The sequence below is a fragment of the Sarcophilus harrisii genome, chromosome 4 (assembly GCF_902635505.1).
Source record: "Sarcophilus harrisii chromosome 4, mSarHar1.11, whole genome shotgun sequence".
In the NCBI taxonomy this organism is placed as follows: Eukaryota; Metazoa; Chordata; class Mammalia; order Dasyuromorphia; family Dasyuridae; genus Sarcophilus; species Sarcophilus harrisii.
Genome location: NC_045429.1, coordinates 321,215,537 through 321,237,990, shown reverse-complemented (window position 1 = coordinate 321,237,990; position 22,454 = coordinate 321,215,537). Strand labels below are relative to the sequence as shown.

Genomic DNA, 22,454 nt, shown 5'->3' with positions numbered 1-22,454 from the left:
TGTGCTCCAATCCCCATATCATCACTTTTTTGATAACTCAAAATAAGAACCTTAAATTTAACATAGAAATCTTTCTGTGTCCTAAACCTCTCTCTTTCTATGGGGTTCCATCAATCTCCTTTTAATCCCAAACTTTTATGTTATTCTTAAGATTCCTCATTCTTACATACTTCACTTACCTAATCTGTTACAATTTCTACCTTCTTAAGATCCCTCATGTTTCCTTACCGGTCACATAGCTACTATTCAAGTTCAGGTTCTCATCATCTCTCAGACCATTACAAGAGCCTTTTAAGTGGTCTTCCCACCTCAAGACTCTCCCTACTCCAATTAATTATCCAATTTCCTATCAAACTGATTTTCTTAAAACATAGTTCTTATCACATTACTTCTATTATCCATGAAGGAGGGGGAAGAAAAAAGGAATAATATTCATTAAGTGCCTATTATGTGACAGGCTTGTGCTAAGTATTTTATAAATATTATCTCATTTGATAATTATTGAGCTCTCGTAATTATAATTTCCAAGATCAATTATCCTGGATCCTTTCTGGCATCTAAAGTCCTTAATAACTTGGCACCTAGCCACTTATTCAGCCGCCTTATATTTTTCTACCCTCTATTCATTCTATATACAATAGCAATCCTAGCCTTCTTGCTTCAGCTGCTTACTGATGCCACACTTTTCACTGGCTGTCCAATATGTACTCCCTTCTCACTTCTTCACTGCATTCAAGCTAAATCTCATGTACCATGTATAAATCTATGTATCCAATTATTGACATGTCGTCTTCCAAATTTGAATGCTCCTCTAAGGCAGGGATTGTTTTTGCCTTTCTTTGTATCCCAGTTAGGAGCTACAGTACCTGTGATACAGTAAATGTTGAATGTTTGTTTATATATTTGCTTGACAAAATGTTTCTCCTCACAAGTACCCTTCTGCTAATACGCAAAATATCCTTATCCAATAAAAATTCAATGAATCAAAGCAAATGAAGTTTCTGGTGTTAAGAATAATTTCAGTGGAAAAAGGTAAAAGTGATGAAACAGAACACTCCACAAGGTGGAGGTTTAAAAGCATTTCATGGAAGTGGCAATAATAGGATTTAAATTTTACATTTGGTATAGAGGAATGATAAATCCGTTAGATTTGTATATTCTCTTTCAGTGTTTGGCCAGACATCCTATATACATAGTGGATTATGAACAAAATCAAGATTGCTTTATAACAAGTAGACACTTCTAAAGAGCTTTTGGAACATGTAAACCAGCCAGCTAACAAGTTAATTTATAAAGTGATAGAAGTGCTGATAAAACATATTGATCTACTCCAGTTTAAAATTAAATACTTTTGTAAGCTCTTTCTGCGGGCTTCTCTGTTACTTCATAATTTTGAAATGTGACACTTAGCTAATGCCAAATGCCAAACTGCTGATCACAAGATGTACAATCTAGAGCTACCCTCTTTATAAAGAATTCTAGAAATATGCTCACTGCCAGATAACTAAACTTGCCCTATTCTATTATCACAAACTTTTAAGGAGAGCATATTTCTGGATAGTTTAGTGGACTAGACTGGATCTCTCACTCTCTCTGTGCTACTCAACTGATACAGGAGCTAAGACTGGAAGCCCAATTTGTCAAGGCTTACTCTTGGCTCCTAAGCTAAATTAAGTGTTCTTTGCATTTTCTTCCAAAATATTTATAAGTTCTTCTACTGTATGTTAGTGGGGCAAAATACTGCTCAGACACTGAGCGATAATGTTAGCTTTGTTTATATCCAGCCACCCCACCACAGCAAACACCAAATACCTTTAGGTCATCAGTCTCAGGTTTTTCAGTCTCTGAATCGTCATCTTCCTACAAGACAAGAATTTACAGGATTAAGCTTAAAAGATTGGGCCTGGTAGTTACTACATGCATATCTAGGGGCTGGAGGTGAGCAGCCCAGTAACCCAGCCTAAGTCTCCCCACCAATAACAGCCCCTCCCCTGCTATATGATCCAAAGCTAAATAAAGAAGAGAAGACAGGAAGATACTCAGATAATAAGAACATTAGTATTTGAAGGCCCACAGAGGTAGCTCAGAGCCTTAAATCCATGTTACAATAGAAATCCTCAAGAGATTCAAAACTACATAAAATGAAGCAAAGCTGAAAGATGCTTTGGAAAGGCACAAGACCTGGCCCACTAAGTAAAACTAGCTTTATTTTATCTAGGCAACTTAAAATTATTTCTAAAAGTTCAAGTAGCTACTTACAACTTTCTGTGTCCTAGTTCTTACAAAAATACATTCAACTTGGGCCTACCATAACACCTTTTATTGCAAAATTATTGTGGGACCCACATACAGTTAAATTCCAACACCTCAACCAACTAAAAGAACAGCAACACAAGACATAGAAAGTCTGAGGCATAGAATGGCTACATTACATGAACAATCAAAGGCAGAATTAAAGTTCACACCCTAATCTCTTGCCTTGTTTAGTGCACTCTCTTTTCTACATAGATCCACCACTCATCTAAACAACTCAGCACTGTTCCTTGAGAGGAATCATACATAAACATCAATGAAAGCTATTCTAAACAAATACCAGTAACACAAATACAAAGTGACCAACTGTCAGACATACATCCAAGGGCCCACAGATCAGTGGGAACTGATAATAAGTGGTAAGAACAGACTATACATCTCTTGGGTCGGCACTGCTTCAATTCCCATCAAAAGGAGGTTGCTTGTGGCACACATAGCAAAGAATGCCAGCTAAATGCTCAGACAAAACCCATGAGACTTCACCTAAGCTTACTTTCTTCAGTCGGAGCCAAACTTTGCAAAAATTCTTAAGACAAAGACAAAAATCCAGATGTTGAGACAAATATTACATAGGAGGACTTTTAACAAACTATACTCAATAACATTTGCCAACTGTTTTTTAAAATGCCTATAAACAGAGGGGACTGTATTTTAACACAAATACTTAAAAATAGATGGCATAGTACCAATCTCTGGGAGCTTTAAAAAAAAAAAAGCATCACATCTATTGGAAAAACATATTCAAATACAATTACATTTTGTAATGTCCACGTTCAGATCAGAAAATTTAGTGGCTTGCATATGTAAAAATAAAACATACAAAAACTTATTAGAAACAAAATGAAAATTATAGGCAAATGAATATGGTACAATGATTACAAAACAGCTGTTAAGCAAGTACCTACTTGAGAAAAGTAGAAAACAGCATGCAGTACTTTACAACTATAGACAACTCTTAATTATCAGGACAAAGAGAAGCAAAGCATTTGAAGGGGAGTTGAATGCAGGAGATAATACAAATTTCCTTTTTTATTTGGTTTGGAAGTAATTTTTATACTTTATGGACATAGCTAACATTCTAGCAATTCATGTCTGCTGTTTAGTTCTTTAATTGCGTTTGAGTCTCTATCACCCCATAGACTTGTCCAATAGATTTTCTTGACAAAGATACTAGAGTGGTTTGCCATTTTTTCTCCAGTGAGTTCCTATTTTATAAACAATGACCTGAGTAAGAGAGATGACTTTCCAGGGTAATAAATCTAGTAATCATGTGAGACTGGTCCAGAGCTTAGATCTTCCTGACTGCAGGTCTAGGGCTCTATCCAATGTACTACCCAGGTTCCCCAATTCATATAACCATCCAAAATACATTGTTATAAATATGCAATATTTATATAAATAAAAATAAAAAATAAATTTGTATAAATATAAATATATAAATATAAATATGCAATAGTAAATTAGTAAAGCTGCTCAGTGTTCCGTCCTGTTTCTTACTCAACTGCTCTCTTTTTTATTTAGCTTTGGGTCATATAGCAAGGGAGAGTTTGTTACTGGTGGAGAGACTCAGGCTAGGTTGCTTAGTTTCATTCAACAGCCTGAAGCTTTAAGTAATTCTCACTCATTCTGTCAGTCTGGCTCATATTATCAAGAGCTGTTTTGTTACAGCTAAGTTAGAGAGGGAATATCAAACTTCTTTAATTTCCAGTTCTGTTTGTGCTTCAGGTTCAAGCAAGAGTAATGGGCAAAAAGAAGATACCAACAAAGTTATTAAGCAAACTGTCAACAGCATGGTAACAGATAAAGCAGTAAATCCAAATATTTGGAAATAAAACATTTCCTCCCTGAATTTTCAAATTAGAAATATTAGAAGTTTTACATGGCACAATGGAAAGAGTTAAGAATGGGACCTGGGTTAAAGTACCAACTCCAAAACAACTTAATAGCTGTGTGATTTGAAGTCAGAATCCCTCCAGCCTTAGTCTTCTGATATGGAAAGTTGGGCCAATAAAAGTGACTGCCTCACAGATATGTGATAAGGATCAAATGAAATAATCTTTGCAAACCTTAAAAATTTTATGTATCTAGGAATAGAAAGATAATAAAGAGTTTTCAGAGACAGAGCATCATGATGACAGAAACTGAAGCCCGATTGGAAATGGAATGGTTTATATAAATAGAGGAACACTAAATGCCTACAGATAGCTGGGTCAAATATAATAGTCTTATCTGTCATTTTGCCTGATAAATTTGATTATTAAGGCCAAATTAGAGGGGGAAAAAACCCCACAACCAAATCTACCACTGAAATTTAACCCAGTATCTTCATCTAGTGGAGAATTAGTTGGAGAATTTTAAAGAGCGACTCGGGCATGAGAAAAAGAAAGTACTATGGATCTATCTTAGAAAACAAATTTCCAACAAACAGTAGGCGATTGCTTTGGGCAGTCTTGGAGTATAGAACAAAAGTACCTACCGATTGTCTGCTGTTTTCTTCGTCCTCTTCCTCATAACCATCTTCATCTCCCTCAAGTCGAGAAAAATCATCATCTCCATAGGCTTCAGACACTAAGCCACCTTTTTCCTCTAACCCAGAGGAAGAAAGAAAAATGAGTGGGAATGGGGAGAGCATAAATATCACTACCAGCGATCTGAAAGGCAGGAACCGTCTCCGCAGGTGAGGACCACTCGGTGCCCAAGCTTCATTACACTACGTTAGCCTCAGCGGCTAAAAAGTCTGGCTCTTTCCTCAAGTTTGTAGTTTGGCTGCGAGTACAAGACTAATCTTAAGCAAACTAAGTCAAAAACTACCTTCTAAATTTGGGGTCTTGATCGACGTGTTCTTTAGTCACAAATTGGATAAGTTCTAATAAATGATCAGAGGCCCGTGGCCCTTCTTAACATAAAGAACTGAAGATGGGAATGGAATCAGTGCCCACCACTTCTTAACGGCGAATGCCGGGCAAAGCTGCAACCGCCCAGGGTTAGAGCCCGCCCAGGGCCAGATGGGGAAACTGAGGCCCCGGGAAAATAAGCGAGCGTCTTCAGTTTCGCAAGGCTTGGGGGGGGGGGGGGGGGTTCGGCCTCGCGGGCGCGGAGGGAAGGCTCCGTCTCCCTCCCCACCAGCCCCCTTCTCTTTCTTTTCCTTCTTTTTCTCCCCGGGTGGCGGGCTCGGGTCAGAGCCCCGCGTCCTCTCGCCCTCCAAGCCTTACCCGCTGCGGTCGCGCTCCCAGCCGCTTCCACTCCAGCTTCGCTGTCCGACTCGGGCTCGGAATCCTCTGCGTAAACCGCCAGCGACGACAGAACGTTCTTCTTGCCAGCCATCTTCCTCCCTCCCGGCGCCGTCGCTCCCGGATGATGTGAGGAGGATGCTCACGCGATTCCGAGAGAGCGCGCTCTCCCGACCGGAAGTCCGAGTACAAGCTCGCTTCCTCCTTCCCTGAGCTGTTATCCCAGACAAGAAGCCAATCAAACAAGCGCACGCTTTCTTGTTCCCGCCCCCCATCTTACTCATTCTGCCCTCCCCACCGCGGTCCTGTGACGCCATCATCGTGCGACGTGAGAATGATGCGTGCGTCTGCGAGCTAGGAGCTTGGCTCACTCCGGACTTCCGAGGTTCCTTGGCAGCGGGGCGCCTGGGGCTTCTAGAATAGCTCCCAGGTGGTGGGCTCGCGGTGTGCAGCGGGACCGCGCCGGCCCCGATATCCTGGGCCGGGGGCACGCAGAGTGGTCTTTGGAGAGGAAGGGAATAGAGAGAAGATGTGGGGGCGGGGCGGGGTGTGCCTCTGTCAGCGTCTCTCCGGGTGTGTTTTTGTGAGGCCGAGGGTCGGTTTCGGAGGAGAAAGTGAAAAGAGGGAGGAGTTAGAGGAGAGTGGTCAGGAGTGGGGGTTGGTGCGGAAATAAAGGGAAAGGAGGGGCGGAGTCCTGGGTTGAGAGGAGATCGGGCGGGAGGATGTGAGATGAGGAACGTCTAATGGGACCATTAGAAGTGTAGTTAAAAGGGAAAGGGGAGGGGCCGTTCCTAATCCTGCTAGTTGGCTAGGGTTGTGCTTGTGACTGCTGCTAAGTACCCCCTTCCCGCAGTAGCAGGGGGGACTGCCCGGCCCTGTTAGTCCCCAGGCTAAAGATTCGGGTGTTTGCTTTCTTGCCTTGTATTCAGAGAACGTGACCTGCGGGAGAAATGGGGGTGGGTTTTTTACTTTTCTGCTTAAGTTTCCCAAAATGATGAGATTGAAAGACATGCTGGTTATAACCAGGAAAGGGTGGTTTGGGAGAGTCATGGCCTGTGAACTGGAGAGGGGCGCTCGGACAATCATCCTGTCTTCATTGTTGCCTTAACTTTTGACCACCCGTCTCTCAAAGATGAGTGCCTGCCCTTATTCTTCCCTCTCCTCTGGTCCTGAACAACGTGTCAGGAGGACACTTAAGAAGATCTTTGGGTTTGACTCATTTAAGACGAACTTGCAAGAGAGTGCCACTCTGGCAGTAGTTAAAGGTAACATACTAGCGACCTCAGTGGTGGGAACAGACATGTGGAGTAGCGATGATCATGATAAAGAGAGGGAAAGAGAAAAGGACTCTTAGTGGCCCCAGAGAGACCATCCTTTGGGCCTGTGCTAGCAGGGCTTCTGCTCTGCAATGACCTCTTCCTTCCTTCCCAGTTTAACTCTTCTAAGTCTGGAAAACAAACTCTCCTCTTAGCATAAGTTCTAGATAACAGCCGCGAATAACTTATTTCGTTCATTTTAGAGGAGTAGAGTTGCCTCCCAAATAGCTGTTCTCCCAGTGTTTATAGTTTTGTGAATTAGATACCAGAATGGCTAGTTTTAGTTATCAACTTGCTGGGTTGCCTCTCAAGCATCATGGGTTATTTGTCTATCAAAGGGAAGGAGGGAATGATGTAATGATGGCTAAGGCTAAAGCAGAAATACTAATATTGATGTATTTAGAAATCAAAGATACTACCCCTTGAGAAGACATCATAGTTAGGCATCCCATGCCAACACTATCCACTTCTCTCTAGCCCTACTTTTTTAATGGATGTTCTATCCAACCATTTATGAACCAGCTTATTGGGACTTTTCTGGTTTAGTTTATGCCAGAAAGGTTAAGGGGTCACAACCATAGTGTGTAGGTTTCCTTATCTATAAGAGGTATATTGTTATATATGCTCAATCTTCACAGAGTTGTCTTGAGAAAACTTAATATTGCCTCCAAATGAGATATGGGATGAAAAGAACTATACATATCCTAAAGCAGCTTTATAATTGTCAACTATTACTATTGTTCTCTGTGAAAATGTTCCCGTGGTGCCAGACTACAGAGTCCCCTGACTCTGTCCTTAAGGAGTTTTCTTCTTCCAAAAGTAAAAAGGATAAAAATACTATTGTCTTCACAGGTGAGAAGGATGTGTTTGTGTGCATGCCCACAGGGGCAGGGAAATCCTTGTGTTACCAGCTTCCTGCACTGCTGGCAGCAGGTATCACCATTGTGATCTCTCCTCTCATTGCCCTGATTCAGGTAAGACTTGGGGTAATGGAGAAATGAAACCAAAAAAGGGGAAGATTGTCCAGGTGGAAGTTTCATTTTCTTTCTTTGGTTTTCCCCTTCTTGCCTTCTCTGATTTGCCTGTATTGCTCTCTGTATTAGTAGTTGTCAATTTTTACAGACCAAAGATTTGAGTACAGTTTATACAGTTGTTGTATCCTCAGACTTAGATGTGTTAAGAATGTATCTTTGGTGTATTTCAATATTATGTTTTCCTGTTCTCCATAGTCCATTTTTGAAAAGACATGTGAAGTAGTAGTGATCATGATAAAGAGAGGAAAAAAGAAAAGGACTCTTGGAATTGGTAGGGGAGAAAGAGAATGGGTGACTAGACAGAAAACCCTCAGTGTTCCTGATAAGGATGTCACAGGAAAAAAAAAAGCTGAACAATCCTGGCTTCAAGGCTCATCTCCATCTGTTTGCATGTTTTAACTGTTCAGATAGGCTCATTATTGGGGCCATTTAGCTTCAATTCCTCTCTTGAGGAACTTTTTTTCCTTCAGAAGATTGAGGATAAAACATATTTTTTCACCTCTTGGCAAAGTGATGGACTAAAGGGGCAAAACAAAACATGCATCTCCAGACATGGCCATGCTTGGTTTGTTTTGGTTGCTTTTGTTTCTATTTGTTCCAAGGGAAGGGAAAGTGGCTTAGTGCAGTAATAGTGGTAGAGATGAAAAAAAGAGCATCAATAAAACATTTTTTTTAAAAAAAAAGGTTAAATGGCAGTGGAGGGGAAGGGCAAAAGGAGGTAGAGATAAAATAATTTTTTGTTCAGTCATTTTTCAGTCATGTCCTCTTCTTTGTGACACCATTTTCTTAGCAGAGTTACTGAGGTGGTTTGCCATTTCCTTCTCTGGCTCATTTTATCAATGAGGAAACAGATAAATAGGGTTAAGTGACTTGCTCAGAGTCATACAGCTAGGAAGTACCTGAGGCCCAATTTTAATATAGATGAGTCATGTAACATGTTGCAGGTGGGCCTGGAATCAAGAAAATTCATCTTCATGAATTCAATAAACTGACTTTTATATCTCCTTACTTTTTTTTTAAAGCCACTGTTTACAAGAATTGTTTCCTAAACAGTCCTCTTTCCTTTTCTGTATCTTTTGAAATGACTGTGTTCATGACTAAGTTCTCAATTAAAAAGGAAAATTAAACAAAAAACAATTCTTCCTCCTACTTGAAAGTTCCTGTTTTCCTAGGTAGAGAATAGATGTGGTAGAAAGGTGGCATCATGAAACCATGCTAAGCTCTGCTCTGTGTATAGAGCTAAGGTGTGGTGTTCTTATTTTCTGAAATACAGCCAGAAGTTAAAATCCAATCTTTTATTGTCTCTTCCAAAATAGCCGGGTTAGTTTTCTTAGAAGCCTATCTCCCTCCTTGGTTCCAAGAGCTCTTGCAACTTGTCTGCCAGCTTCAGCCTCCAGCTCTCTGTGAATCTTGGTTCCACTCCTCCGAATCGTTCTGCCTGACTGCAGTCTCTAGCTTGTCAATCTCCCGAACTGAACTCAGTTCACTAACTCAGCTCCTTTTATGCTCTTTGAGAGGTATAAACTCAAAGGTTGACTCCTCCTCTGAGAGTGGGATTATGGGAGATGTGAATTCACAAAGTTACAAAGTTAACTTTGTGAATCTCCTGTGTAAACTCCAATGTGTGAGCTCTTAAAGGTGTAAGCATTGTTTCTGTCAATTCTAGTGACTTAACACCTTGCAAATGTGTGTACCAATAAGCATTGTTTCTATCAATTCCATTGAGTTAACACTAGGATTCTAACACTAAGGGTGTATCCTTTACTTTTATTTGTCCCTGTTCTTCCCTTCCAACTTTTCTTTAAATATGTGATAGTCATACACTGAACTGGGTTTTCTGTTGTTCGCTGCTTGGATTAGGATGTTGGAAGGAGGTATAGATTTTGAGAAGCTTGAACTTTCCTGTTTTCTGTTTACTGATTATCTACATATGGGTTGGAGAGGAAACTGTCCAGCAGAGAAAATGAACCAGTGTGGCTTTGTGCTTTTCCTTCACTCTGCCTAACTTCATCTTGCTGAGTTTTTTTCCCATTCTGATCTTGGTCACCTTAGAAAGGGCATCAGGATATCAGCACCATAAAAGTAATTTTTTTTTCCTTTTACAAAATTTTAGTCATAAGCATGAGCAGTTTGAGTGGTAGGAGGGGAAACTTGTATCCTTTAATAAAGTAGAGGTGTCTTAACACTGGAAGAGCTTATTAGAGCTGGGAAATGCCCTTGGGGATTTATATAAGTTATTGAGAACTAAGAGCAGAATTTGCCTTTCTCTTTATTTAGGACCAGGTAGATCACTTGTTGGCCCTGAAGGTGTGTGTATGCTCTCTGAACTCCAAATTATCTGCTCAGGAGAAAAAGAAAATTCTAATGGATCTGGAGAATGAAAAGCCACAGACTAAGCTCTTGTATATCACTCCTGAAATGGCAGCCTCTGCCTCTTTTCAGCCCATTCTGAACTCACTGGTATCCCGACACCTTCTCTCTTACCTGGTTGTAGATGAGGCTCATTGTGTCTCCCAGTGGGGGCATGACTTCCGACCTGATTACCTCCGGCTGGGTGCCCTGAGGAAACGCATACCCCATGCCCCTTGTGTGGCTTTGACTGCAACAGCTACCCAGCAAGTTCAGGAGGATGTGGTCACTGCCCTTAAGTTGAGACAGCCAATTGCCATCTTCAAGACACCCTGTTTCCGGGCGAACCTCTTCTATGATGTACAGTTCAAGGACCTTCTTGGTGATCCCTATGGAAACCTCAAGGATTTCTGCCTGAAGGCACTTGGGCAGAAGAATGACAAAGGGGTAAATGACTATTGGGAACAGATACAGGGAAACTACTAGATCTTTGGGATATTACTTATAGGTCCTGTACTTTGTATTACACGGATGTAATTGGTTTTCTGTGGCTGTTTCTCTTGTAGCTTTCTTAGTTGGTAGTGGTGAAAGCTTTTAAAAAACTTATAAGAGTTTTTTGTTTTCTAGAGTTTTCCTTCATTCTGATACTCTATCCTAGTTTCTCACTTGAAGAGTAAAATAATAGATCCTATTGCTATGTAGGAGCTTTGAAATGTGAATGATGAAAAGGAACAAAATGGGATTAAAAGGCTTATATTCAGTTTGTTTTTTTTTTCTCCTCTTGCATCCCAAATCAGGATGGCCTCTGCTAATGTTGATTTCTTGCTTGCCCACATAGAACACATAGAATAGATTGTAAAAACTATCAAGAAGAAAAAGACCATGGTCATTTTGTTCTTTTTAATGCTGATTGCACCTTGTTCTCTTTCCCATACAGGCTTTTCCTGGCTGTGGCATTGTATACTGCAGGATGCGAGAGGCCTGTGAACAAGTGGCTAAAGAGCTCAGCTCCAGGGGCATAAAAGCCAAGGCTTATCATGCAGGTACAGGGTTACATGGAGTCTAAACCTTTGCATTTTCAGAACCCCCTTAATGAAACCCACCTAGTCATCCCTGCTTTATGGTAGTCAAGTTGTATATTATCTCCTGCTTTCAGAAAGAGTCAGAATCCTGGGCTTAAAGCCTCAAAGAGAAGGAACTGGTGCTAAAGTAAAGTTTATTTATTTGTTTTTAAGTTAATTTTAAACTTAAATACAAAAGATGAAAAAATTGCCATGAACATAGTAGAACAATAAATAAAAATAAATAAAACAATAAATAAAAAATAAATAAAACAATAAATTTCCATTTCAAGAAAACCTACATAATAAAATACTATACGTTGTTTTCAAACTGTCCAGCTTTTGCTTCCTTGTAGGTTTTCTTATATTCTCTGCTTTGTACTTTTTACTTTATTTTTTCCCCTTTTTCTACCCTTATCCCCCTCCCCCAAAAGGCTACAATTACTCATTGGTTCATACACATGCATATGTAAATATCTATAAATGTGCATATATACATATAATACAGTCATTCACGTGTGTGTAAGACTGTAGTATGCTTATTTCCATTTGTCATCTCCTCTTTGAAGGTGGAAAGCATCTTTATATATACAAGTCTTTCTATGTTTTTCTAAATCAATACAGCTCATCATTTCTTACACCACAGCAATATTCCAATGCACTCACATTCTGAGAAATGATCTATGAAAGTTTTTCCCCCAGTTTTCTGTATTCTTTCCATTCTTGGCTGCATAGATTTTATTTAAAAATTTAATTAAGAGCAATCAAAATTATCTCTTACATTTCAATAATGTTTTATTATAGAGTTTAAGGTCTGATATTATTGAATCTGCTTCTTTTACATCTTCCTTTTTTCACCTTGTTTCTTTGAAGTATCTGATCTTTTGTTCTTTGAAATGAACTTTGTTATTATTTTTTTCTAACTCAATAAGATAATTTTTAAAGTAATTTAATTAGGAAGGCATTAATTACAAAATAAATTAGTTCTGTAAAATTTTCATCTAAAAATTATATTGCCTTTACCTACCCATGAACAATAAATATTATTTCAGTTATTTAGATTCTTACTTTATTTGCATGTAAAATGTTTTATTTTTATGTTTATATAGTTCCTGTGTGTATTTTGGCAGGTGTATCATCAAGTGTTTTATATTGTCTGGTAATTTTAAGTAGTCTAAAACAATAATATGTCTGACACATAGTATAGTTTCCATTTGATTAAATTGATAAGTTTGATTAGATTTATTTTAGCTTTGAACTTGTCTGAGATGATGATTACTATCCATGCTTTTTTTGTATAATAAATTCTACTCCTGACCTTTATTTTCTATTTATGTATATCTCTCGTTTTTGTAGCATTTCCTAAAAATAACATGTTGAATTTAAATTTTTAACCTGCTATGAGTTCCTCTTTTATGGGTGAATTCACCCCATTCATATTTTAAGAATTTCTTAATTTCTTGTATATCTTCTTTCTTCCTATTTTTCTTCCCTGTCCTCACCCTTTTCCTATCTCTTTTCACCCCTCTGCTTTACTTTTGCCTGTTACTTTGCCTTTCTATTCCCTTAACCTACTCACCCCCTTAAGGAGTCCCTTCCTTATCCTCTTTATCTACCCTATCCCCTTGTTCTCTTATTTCTTTCTGAATTTAACTCATTCCTGATGAAAGTAAGATTTCCGCATTACTTGTCCTTCCTACTGCCTTCTTCTGTAACAATTTTACTTTTTAGCCTCATTTGTATGTGATAATTGCTCCTTTTTCTCTCTCCCTACAGTTTTATTTTTTTATGATCTCATCATACTCAGCTCACCTCAAGTCTTATCTTTCAAACTACCCAAATAAAAATGAGTAAAAGAATTGATATTTTCATATATAAGAAGTAAACAATTTGATCATATTGAGTCTTTTATAATTGCTCGTTAATATTTACCTAATATTTCCTCTGAATGTTTTATGTTGAACTATTCCTTAAGTTCTGCTGTTTTTGGAACAAATACTTAAAAGTCTTTCAGTACATCAGATGTCTTTTTTTTTTTTTCCCCAAGATTATATTTAACTTTGCTGGATGAATAACCCCAACTCTTTATGAAATATAGTATTCCAAGATCTATGATACTTAATGTTACGGTAGCTGCTAGGCCTTATATAATCCTTACGATAGCTCCATTGTATTTAATTTTTGTTGTTGTTGTTGTTGCTTCCAATATTTTTCTCCTTAACCTAGGAGCTATTTGTCTTATGTTACTATTCCTGTAAATTTTTCTCCTGGGATTTCTTTCAGATGGTGATTGGTAGATTTTTTCTATTTGCACTTTGCCTTTTTGTTCTAGAACTTAAGGACAATTTTCCTTGCCAGTTTCTTGTAGTGTTGTATCAAGATGCTTTTTAAAAAAAAAATTCATAATTTTCAGGTAGTCTAAATATTCTTACATTATTTTTCCTCAATCTGTTCTCCAGATCACTTGTTTTTCTGATGAGATCTTTTCACATTCTCTTCTATTTTTTCATTCTTTTAATTTGTTTATCATTTCTTCGTGTCTCAAAAGGCCATTAGCTTCCCTTTGCCCAATTCTAGTTTTCAAGGAATTATTTTCTTCCTTAGATTTTTGATTCTTTATTTTAAGTTGGTTGGCTTTTCTTTTCATAATTTTATTGGATTGCTTTTTTTTTTAATCTTAAAAATCTGATTTTTTAAAGTTCTTTTTAACTTCTTCCAAGAAATCATTTTGTTCTTGGGACTGTTTGGCATTTCTTATTGAAAAAGGGGTAGCTTTTTTAGCTCCATTATTTTCCTCTGAAAGGGAACCCAAAAAAGTAAGGTTTCAAATAAATATGTGGGTCTAATTTTCTCTCAGACTCTCCTCTGAGTGCCCTGTCATACAGCTGGTTAATATTTCAGAATCTCTAAGACACTAATAGGGGATGGGAATCTCAAGTGGAACTCTTTAAGAACTTCATGCTCCTTTCAGAGCTCTCACTTTTCTTTGGTCTTTTCACAGGGCTCAAGACTGAAGACAGGATGTTAGTTCAAAATGAGTGGATGGAGGAGAAAGTTCCTGTCATTGTTGCAACCATCAGTTTTGGGATGGGGGTAGACAAAGCAAATGTCAGGTAGGCAGTTACCCTGGCTCAAGTGGTTGGTTGAATCCTGTGAGACTGTCCAAAAGCTGGTCATATAATATCTTACCCAAGGGAGCTAACTGGTGTCCTCCCTTCAGTGTCAAAAAGGGAGCAGCCCCCTCAGGAGTCCAAAGGAGTCTGCTGTTTCACTGGGCCAATTGAAGTACTGTGTTGTGGTCAAATAAAAAAAGCAGGACTCTCTTCACCATCATGGAAGGGATAGAACATTCACTCCAGTGTAACTAAATGTAGATACTGTGTATCCTCTTATATAACTCTACTCCCCGCAATGCCACCCATTCTTTATTGACATTTTTCTCCTAAATGGCTAGAAAGGCAGGCAATTGATAGATTATTGGTGACATTAAGTAATTGAATAGTACCTTAGAGTAGTTGGGGGTAAAGAATTTATCTTCTCATTACTATTTACTGGTGACCAGAGAAATATAGGATAAATGTTGGCTTTCTTAAGTCTATGTTTTAAAATAGTTCTTAGTAATATTTGATTAACTATTGAAAAACAGTTTGGTCTGAAGGCTAAAGGGAATTAGTATCTTGACTCTTTGTTTCCATATGTACTCTGGAATTCTTAAAGTTCCATTATAATTAGCTCTTGTTATGGCTAAATTTTAGGTTAGGCTGATGTATGGCACCGAAATTTGCTGACAAGACACAGGTGCCTATTCTCCCCTTACCCCAAGATCATTACCCCTTCTCATATTAATATACTATACCCTCCTATCCTATCTGTCAGTCTCAACATTGAGGAGAGAGGCTTGCTATGTTGATAATAATTAGCAAACACAAATCCAAGCACTGTGCTAAGACATGGGAATACAAAGAAAAAGTAAAAACATAGTCCCTGCCTTAAAAGGAGCTCCAATTCTATTGGGGAAGACAACATGCAAATAACTCCATACAAAATTTATACAGTGTAAATGGGGAGAACCTCTACTACCAAAAGTAGGATTTGAGTTGAGTCTTCTGAGGCCTGAAAGAAACCAAGAGGGAGAGCACTCCACATGTGGGAGTCACAACCAGTGCAAAGACACAGTGAGAGGAAAGGGATTATGTTGTTCAAAGAATAGCTAATAGGCCAGTGTGGTTTTATTATAAAGTTAATGTAAAAGAATAAAATATGATACGCTGGAAAGATAGGAAGGATCTAGGTTACAGGGTTTTAAGTGCCAAACAGAGCATTTTACAATTTATTCTGGGGTTATCAGGAGACCCATGGGTGGGCTTGTTAGGAAAGTCAGAGTAGCAGCCAAGTAGAGGGTTGATTGGAATAAGGAGAGACTTGAAGCAGGGAGACCAACCACAAGATTGCGTCACCCCTTCTTTTCAGCTTTTCATTTCTTCATTGATTTTTACTCTGTGTCCTGCAGATTTGTGGCCCACTGGAATATTGCCAAGTCAATGGCTGGGTATTACCAAGAATCTGGACGAGCTGGGAGAGATGGACAGCCTTCTTGGTGCCGCCTCTATTACTCCAGAAATGATCGGGATCAAGTCTGCTTTCTGATAAAGAAGGAGATCTCAAAACTGCAGGTGAGGCTTGGGTATCAATAATTTAAATTTTATGCCCTCTTCTCAGTCTGAGCCTGTCTGTCTATCTATCTGTCTTTTTCTCAAAATTAATTTTTTTCTCCCAAGAGTGAGTCATTATTTCTGCTAATATTTAAAGCTGTGGTGTAAGGTTGAGCAAATAATTCCTTTGCATTTATTAAAATAAACCAAAATAATTCCTTTATGAATTGGTTCATTTAAAGTCTAAGTAGATTTTTTTTTGCAACAGCTAATTACCCTTAACATATTTGTGGGCGACGCTTATTGCTAGTGCTCAATTCTGAATATGTTCTAGGGTCTGTTGAGTTCAAATAAATGTACCAAATCCTTAAATTTTACATTTACCTCACAAGTATTACACAGAGAATATTGCTTCAACTATAAAGGTCCTACTGAGATCTTTGTTCTTTCGTTCTTTTACATCAAGAACAAAGAATGCAACTAAAAAGAAGAAAAAAAAAAAAAAAAAAGACTGAGTTGGCCTGTCTTGCCCAGACAGGGAAGGCAGGGGCCATTTGCAATTCCAAACCCATTCAGATTTGCACAGAAACTTTAACTTACTTTGTTTTTGATCTCAACTGTATCATCCCTGCTTATGCAAGTTGGTGAGTCAGCTTCCAGAATGAACCCTTCCTTTTGGGGGCTCATCATATTAATTAATGTTGAACTTACTGCACGTACCTGAGCAGCTCTTAACCATTAAAATAGTATAGAAGAAAAAGTTAACATTCATTGATATTTACCAGTTTCACTCAAATTCACATGATATTTGACATCTTCAACAGCCTAATGAACTTTTTAATAGAACAAAACATTGGGAAGATATTGGGAAATTATTTATCAAAAAGATCCCAAGATGAGGACTACTGTTGTCCAGTAGCAAGTTTGACATCTGACGTAGATAAGGTACCTTGTCTATAGCTATTCTTTGACAGCTCCCTTATTACAGCCTGCATCAGAGTATTACGTCCATAACTGAGCAACAAGAATTTGTGATCACTTACTCTTTGAACTGTCTTACTTTGGAACCATCTTTACCAAGTGTTCTGACTTATTCCAGGCATTGAAGATGACAACTTAGGCAGGTTTAGGTATTGGCTACTCAAGCTAATTTCCCCTCCTTCCATCAGTCTAGGCAGAAGGCAGTTTTTCAAAACTACATCCAATTTCAGTAGTATTGTTTGGTTGGTTACGTAGTAACTCTGGCTCAAATTTCCTGCAAAGTAAGAATCTTATGATTTTATACAATTTGATTCTTTGCTTTTTTCCTGCTAGTTGGTGGTTTTGAAGAGTTTGTTATGATTCAAGATTCAAGGAGTCCCTTTAGAATCAGCCTCTGATAAGGATTATATTTCAAAAGTTTTAAATTAAATCCTTAGTCTTTTCTGTGACAAATTCAAAGAATTAATATTCAATCCTTGAAATGCTCCTATAAGTTTCTTGATATGTTTCTGCTTTAAAAAGAGACTAGCATCTGATTCCTTTGCATTTATTCATAGCACAGAACTTCATAGCACAGAACCCTAAGATTCCATAGGTTCACCTTTTCATCATGTATCCTGCCTTCTTGCATACAGTACAGTCTCTCAGGATAGATAGTCAAGTATAACCTGAAGAATAGTCCTAGATGATGGAGGATACACTGACCTGTCCAGGCTGTCAATCTTCACCTTTCCTATCTAAGCCAAGTAGCTAGTTCTCCAGTTTAATATCCAGGTAAGTCACCTTTTTCAAGTACTAGTAAGATAAGGCCCCTTCTAACAGTCTGAACCTTTCTCTTTCTGAGTCCATAGTTTCTGGTTAAGGGGGTGTTCTTCAGTTTAGGTCTTAATTCATTCTTTGATCTGGGCCTCAGTTTAGCATGGAAGATCAACAAATATTGATTAAGCAGTTAATATGTGCCTAAAGAGTATAAATGCAAGCAGAAATAAAGACATGGAGCTTAGGGGAGAATACAATACATAAAAAGAAATTGAAAAATTGGGAGAAGGTGAAGCAGTGATAGGTATGGTAGAGAAAGTAGAGAACCTTGAATGGAGCTCAGAAAAGAATGAAGGAGTGAAAATAACTGGCCTAAGCATTTTCTTTAAAATGATGTTTCTAGGAGGTACAGACCAGTCAGAGGAAGGGACTGCAGAGGCAGTGTAATCTTCCATGGCAAGGACATTTTATTGAAGGGTATCTCAGAAGCCATCTAGTCCAACCTATATCCTACATCTCCCCATTGATTGGATCTTTGTTTTGCCACTGCCTCCTGAGCCATCCACCTTTCTTAGGTCAAGTCTAAATTTGTCTCTCTGTAACTTCCACTCTTAATGTTTAGATCTCTTTTCTCTGGTGTCAAGAACTCACCTGATCCCTCTTTCATGTGGTAGTCTTTAAAATAGCATATATTTAAAAGCCAAGAAGACTCATCTTCTGGATTTTAAATCTGGTCTCAGACACTGACTGACCCAGGACAAGTCACTTAACACTGTTTGTCTAAATATCTTATCTATAAAAAGAGTTGGAGAAGGACATGGCAAACCACTCCAGTATTTCTGCTTTGAAAACCCCAAATGGAGTTGTAGAGAATCAGACTCTATTGAATTTTTTATTTAATAACAAATCTTGTTTTATCTTCTTTCTACCATATCATGTATTTAAAATATGGTCTAACCATTCCCATTTTCTTTTATGGCATGGTCTCCAAACCCCTCACCATCCTAGTTTTCTTCCCTTTGGACATTCTGAACACACTATTCCAGAGAGGGCCAGGTGGAGCTATCACCTTCTGGGTTCTGGTTATTAGGCCTCTATAAGATCTCATTTGCTTATTTTTATTTCTCACTCAAATTTCATCTTATTCAATGAGGTTCCTTATTCCCTTTTGGTGAGATCTTTTTGCACCCTTTCAGCTTCCAGCAAGTTTTTATTCCTTCTAGTTTTGCCATTTTCAAACTTTATAAGTTAATCAACTTTGCCTTTATCTAAGTGATTCATAAACATTTAATAACAGTGCCAAGGACAGGTCTCTCGATCACTTCACTAAGATATTTCTCTCCAAGATTTGATATCAACTCATTAATGCCTATTCTTTGGATTTGATAATTCAGTAAGTTCCAGGTTAGCTTAAGAAGAGTTTTATTAGATATTCTGAAATCTATAATTATAGCATTCCTGTGGTCCTTCCAGTTTGATGACCCTTTTAAAAAAAAACAAGTCGCTCTGACATGATTGTTTTTGATATAGTCAGATTAAGGCTTCCTTTTGTAAACCTACATAGACTGTTCTTTTCATGAGACAGTCTTGAGTTTTAAAAGAATCTAAGTTTATAGTTTTAGATTCCATTCTCTTCCCTTTTGCAAAAAGTAAAATACAAAAGTTATAGAAACATTCACCTAATGTCATTGAAATGGTTAATAATCATATTTTGTTTCATAAATAATTGAAAGTATTAAAGTGGGGGCAGCGAGGTGGTGCAGTGGATAGAGCACCAGCCCTGAACAAAGGAGAACCTGAGTTCAAATCTGTTCTTAGACACTTCACACATCCTAGCTCTGTGACCCTGGGCAAGTCACTTAACCCCAATTGCCTCAGGGAAAAAAAATATTAAAGTAGGCTAAAACATTATAAAGTGGTCAGATTTGTGAAGAATTTTGTACAATTCCATGTCAGGCTGCCCTTATACTGTGTGGAAAAAAACATCAGGCATGTAGTTTGAAAGGCTCAGTGCCCACTCTTGCCTAGTGCTCTTGCACAGGGCAGGTGGAAAAATGACAACTTGCACGGGGCTGGGAATTCTTGTTTCAATGGCCTTTGATTACCTCTAGGAAAAGAGAGGGAACAAGGACTGTGATAAAGCGAGCATGGCAGCTTTCGAGTCCCTGGTGGACTTCTGTGAGAAGGTGGGGTAAGTAACATTTCTTATTTGGAATTGAATGAAATTAGTTTAAGTATTTCCCTCCCCTAAAGTAAGTATTGTTAATCTGAAAAGATCAGAAAAAGCAACTCTTTTCCATCAGGGTGGGACTTCTGAAGAAAAACAGTGCTTCTTCTCCCCAGTCTACCTTTGGGCAGCTTTTTCAGTAGAATGGCAGCTTACTTTAAGACCCAAATAATCCTAAGCACCTGACCTAGTTCATCTCTTGGGCTGCTGTGATTTAGTTTGAAGAAATTGGCTGTTACAACTGAGAAGCAAATTAGCCTTTTCAATTCAAATTAATTCATAGTCTTCCTTTATTGAACAACTTTTTTTCAAAAAGCCACTGTGCTAAGTGATGAGGATGATACAGAGATGAAAAAAATACATTCTCTTCTGACTTCATGGATCTTACAGTATAGTCTGGAAGAAGAGACACATAAAACTTGCTAGGAATGGGATCTCTTCTGTCTGATGGAAATTAGGAAGCACTGCATGTTCATGAAATGTTCCATTTGAAGTGGTTCAGAAAGGATGGATAGGATTGAAACATAAGAAATTTGGGACACAGGCCCTTTCTCCAATAAGATAAATGGTGTAAGAGTTAGAAGATATGGATTCTATTCTGAGAAGGTTGATAAAAAGGGAGTAGTAGAAGATAATGAAGGTTGGAGCCAAATTGTGGAGGATCCCAAATACAGCAAGCAAGTAACAGGAAGAGTAATGTGATCAAAGCTGCTTTTTTTGGAAACGTAATGGGGCAGCAGTTGTTGGGAGGTTTGGTAAAAGAACCATGGAGATTAGGGAGGCCAGGATAGAGGGTGACTGCTGCCAAAGCTGACCAAAGGTTGTGGGACCAGAAAGGAGGGGAAATGTGTGTAACAGATGTGACTCACAGCCTCTTACCTTCATGGGGATGGGATGGGGCAGGGCCCAAGAGAGGGAGGAATCTGGGGGCTGATGTTCTGCCTGGGTCTGTAGAGGACATGGATTACTGCTGGAAAGAAGGCATTAAAGGAGTGGTGGAAGTCAGGGCTGCCTCTGGAAGCTAGAGCTGTTCCATGTGAAATGTATGTTTTGGGTGATTCCCCTGCAGCACTATGTAGAAGAATTGAGGAAAGAAGATGCTGAAAGCAAGAAGGCCAGTGCAGGGGGATGCTCCCGTGGTCTTGGAAAGATCCCAGGAGCCTATATTAGGCAGACTTGTGGCAGTGAGAAGAGAAAAGGAGGGGATATTTGTCATTGGTCATTCCAAATCCCCCAGAGGCTCTAGTCTTCCTCTCATCCTCTTTTGTTCTTGGCCCTATTGCTTTCTGATCTCTAATGAGAAAGTGGCTCCCAGACGGAAGTAATTTCCTTCTCCATAATTTGACCTGGCCAGATTATGAACCACACCCAACAGGCAGGACTAGTGGGTTGGAATTCAGTAACTACCCTTTCCCACAGCTAGTGTTGGCCTGTGTTCTCAGTGCCTGAAATTGGAGGGAGCTACTAAACTAGGTCTTTTGAGGCTCTCTGGAAAAGGCTTTCATTTATGCTAAGAGATGAAAGAGCCAAGTGTTCTTCCTAATTGTCAGACCCGCTTTGGGCTTTGGTTCTGCTTCCTGGAAAAAACTCTGGATGCCTCTTTGGGCGGTGGGGGACATGGGGCCAAGTTCTCCACAGGGGTTCAGCTCCTTGCCACAGACACAGAGGCCTTACAGAAGGGGCAGTCCAGGGAGTATGCAGCTGGGCTTCCTTTTTGGAGTCAGGGACACACTGGTCCTATACTGTCTTTGGTGTTTTCTTCTTTTTGCCTCAATGGACATGTCTGTCTGTGGACTTTTCTCTCTCCATTCTATCCCCCTTCCAACCCCACAATCTCCCTGATTTCATCTCTGAATTTCCTGCCCAACTTGTCCATGGGAGGAATCACTTGAGTCTATCTTAGTACTCAAGGGTCAGAGAGGCAACTCTTTCTAATCCCTGTGTCCTGAAGAGCTTTCTGGAATTAAGAGAAACCTTCCTTGGTTAAAATGTACAGTGTAAAGGTGCAGTGGATAGAGCACCAGCCCTGAAGTCAGGAGGACTTGAGTTCAAATCTAGTCTCAGACACTTAACACTTCCTAGCTCTGTGACCCTGGGCAAATCACTTAACCCCAATTGCCTCAGCAAAAAAAAAAAAAAAAAAAAAAAGTATTAAAGTGGGCTAAAACATAAAGTGGTCAGATTTGTGAAGAATTTTTTTTATTTCCATGTCAGGCTGCCCTTATACTGTATTGGAAAAAACATCAAACATGTAGTTTTACAATATCTGTATTTCCTAAAACAACCCACCCCAATTTTAAGTTAAAGTTGCCTTGGCTGCTTCCTTTAATTAAAAAGTCCTTAGAAAGGAACTTTTAGGACAGAGGTATGATAGTCATAGGAGAAAATGGTGTGGGAAGCAATTAGATAGAGCAGGGATATATTAAGCACATCACAAAAAACAGTATACAGAATGAGTATAAGTGGAGGATAATAAATTTCTCTTTTATTATTTTAGCAGAGCATTATTTTTTTAATCTCTTCTTTTAACCT

At 38.7% G+C, this 22,454-nt stretch overlaps 2 protein-coding genes across 9 annotated transcripts in view; one reads left to right on the top strand and one right to left on the bottom strand.

The window, feature by feature from the left end:
- SAP30BP (SAP30 binding protein) overlaps positions 1-5,734 on the bottom strand; it is a 47,531-nt gene extending 41,797 nt beyond the window's left edge. For 4 of the 6 annotated variants that reach the window (XR_004233817.1, XM_031965812.1, XM_031965813.1 and 1 more), the window contains exons 1-3: positions 5,526-5,734; positions 4,790-4,899; positions 1,813-1,860 (exon numbers count right to left, since the gene is read on the bottom strand). Coding sequence is in view for 5 of the 6 variants with exons in the window: in XM_031965812.1 (XP_031821672.1) it covers positions 1,813-1,860; positions 4,790-4,899; positions 5,526-5,637 (270 nt within the window). In the remaining variant the exon portion in view is untranslated. The remainder of the gene's footprint in view (positions 1-1,812; positions 1,861-4,789; positions 4,900-5,525) is intronic. The other 2 variants (XM_031965814.1, XM_031965816.1) reach the window with 1 other exon arrangement.
- Positions 5,735-5,778: 44 nt separating this feature from the next.
- The window catches only part of RECQL5 (RecQ like helicase 5), a 37,938-nt gene continuing 21,262 nt past the window's right edge, over positions 5,779-22,454 (top strand). For all 3 annotated transcript variants that reach the window (XM_012548500.3, XM_003768521.4, XM_012548502.3), the window contains exons 1-8: positions 5,779-6,014; positions 6,663-6,808; positions 7,712-7,833; positions 10,171-10,689; positions 11,180-11,285; positions 14,305-14,416; positions 15,814-15,976; positions 19,807-19,886. In XM_012548500.3, coding sequence (XP_012403954.1) covers positions 6,676-6,808; positions 7,712-7,833; positions 10,171-10,689; positions 11,180-11,285; positions 14,305-14,416; positions 15,814-15,976; positions 19,807-19,886 — 1,235 coding nt within the window. In that variant the 5' untranslated portion in view covers positions 5,779-6,014; positions 6,663-6,675. The remainder of the gene's footprint in view (positions 6,015-6,662; positions 6,809-7,711; positions 7,834-10,170; positions 10,690-11,179; positions 11,286-14,304; positions 14,417-15,813; positions 15,977-19,806; positions 19,887-22,454) is intronic.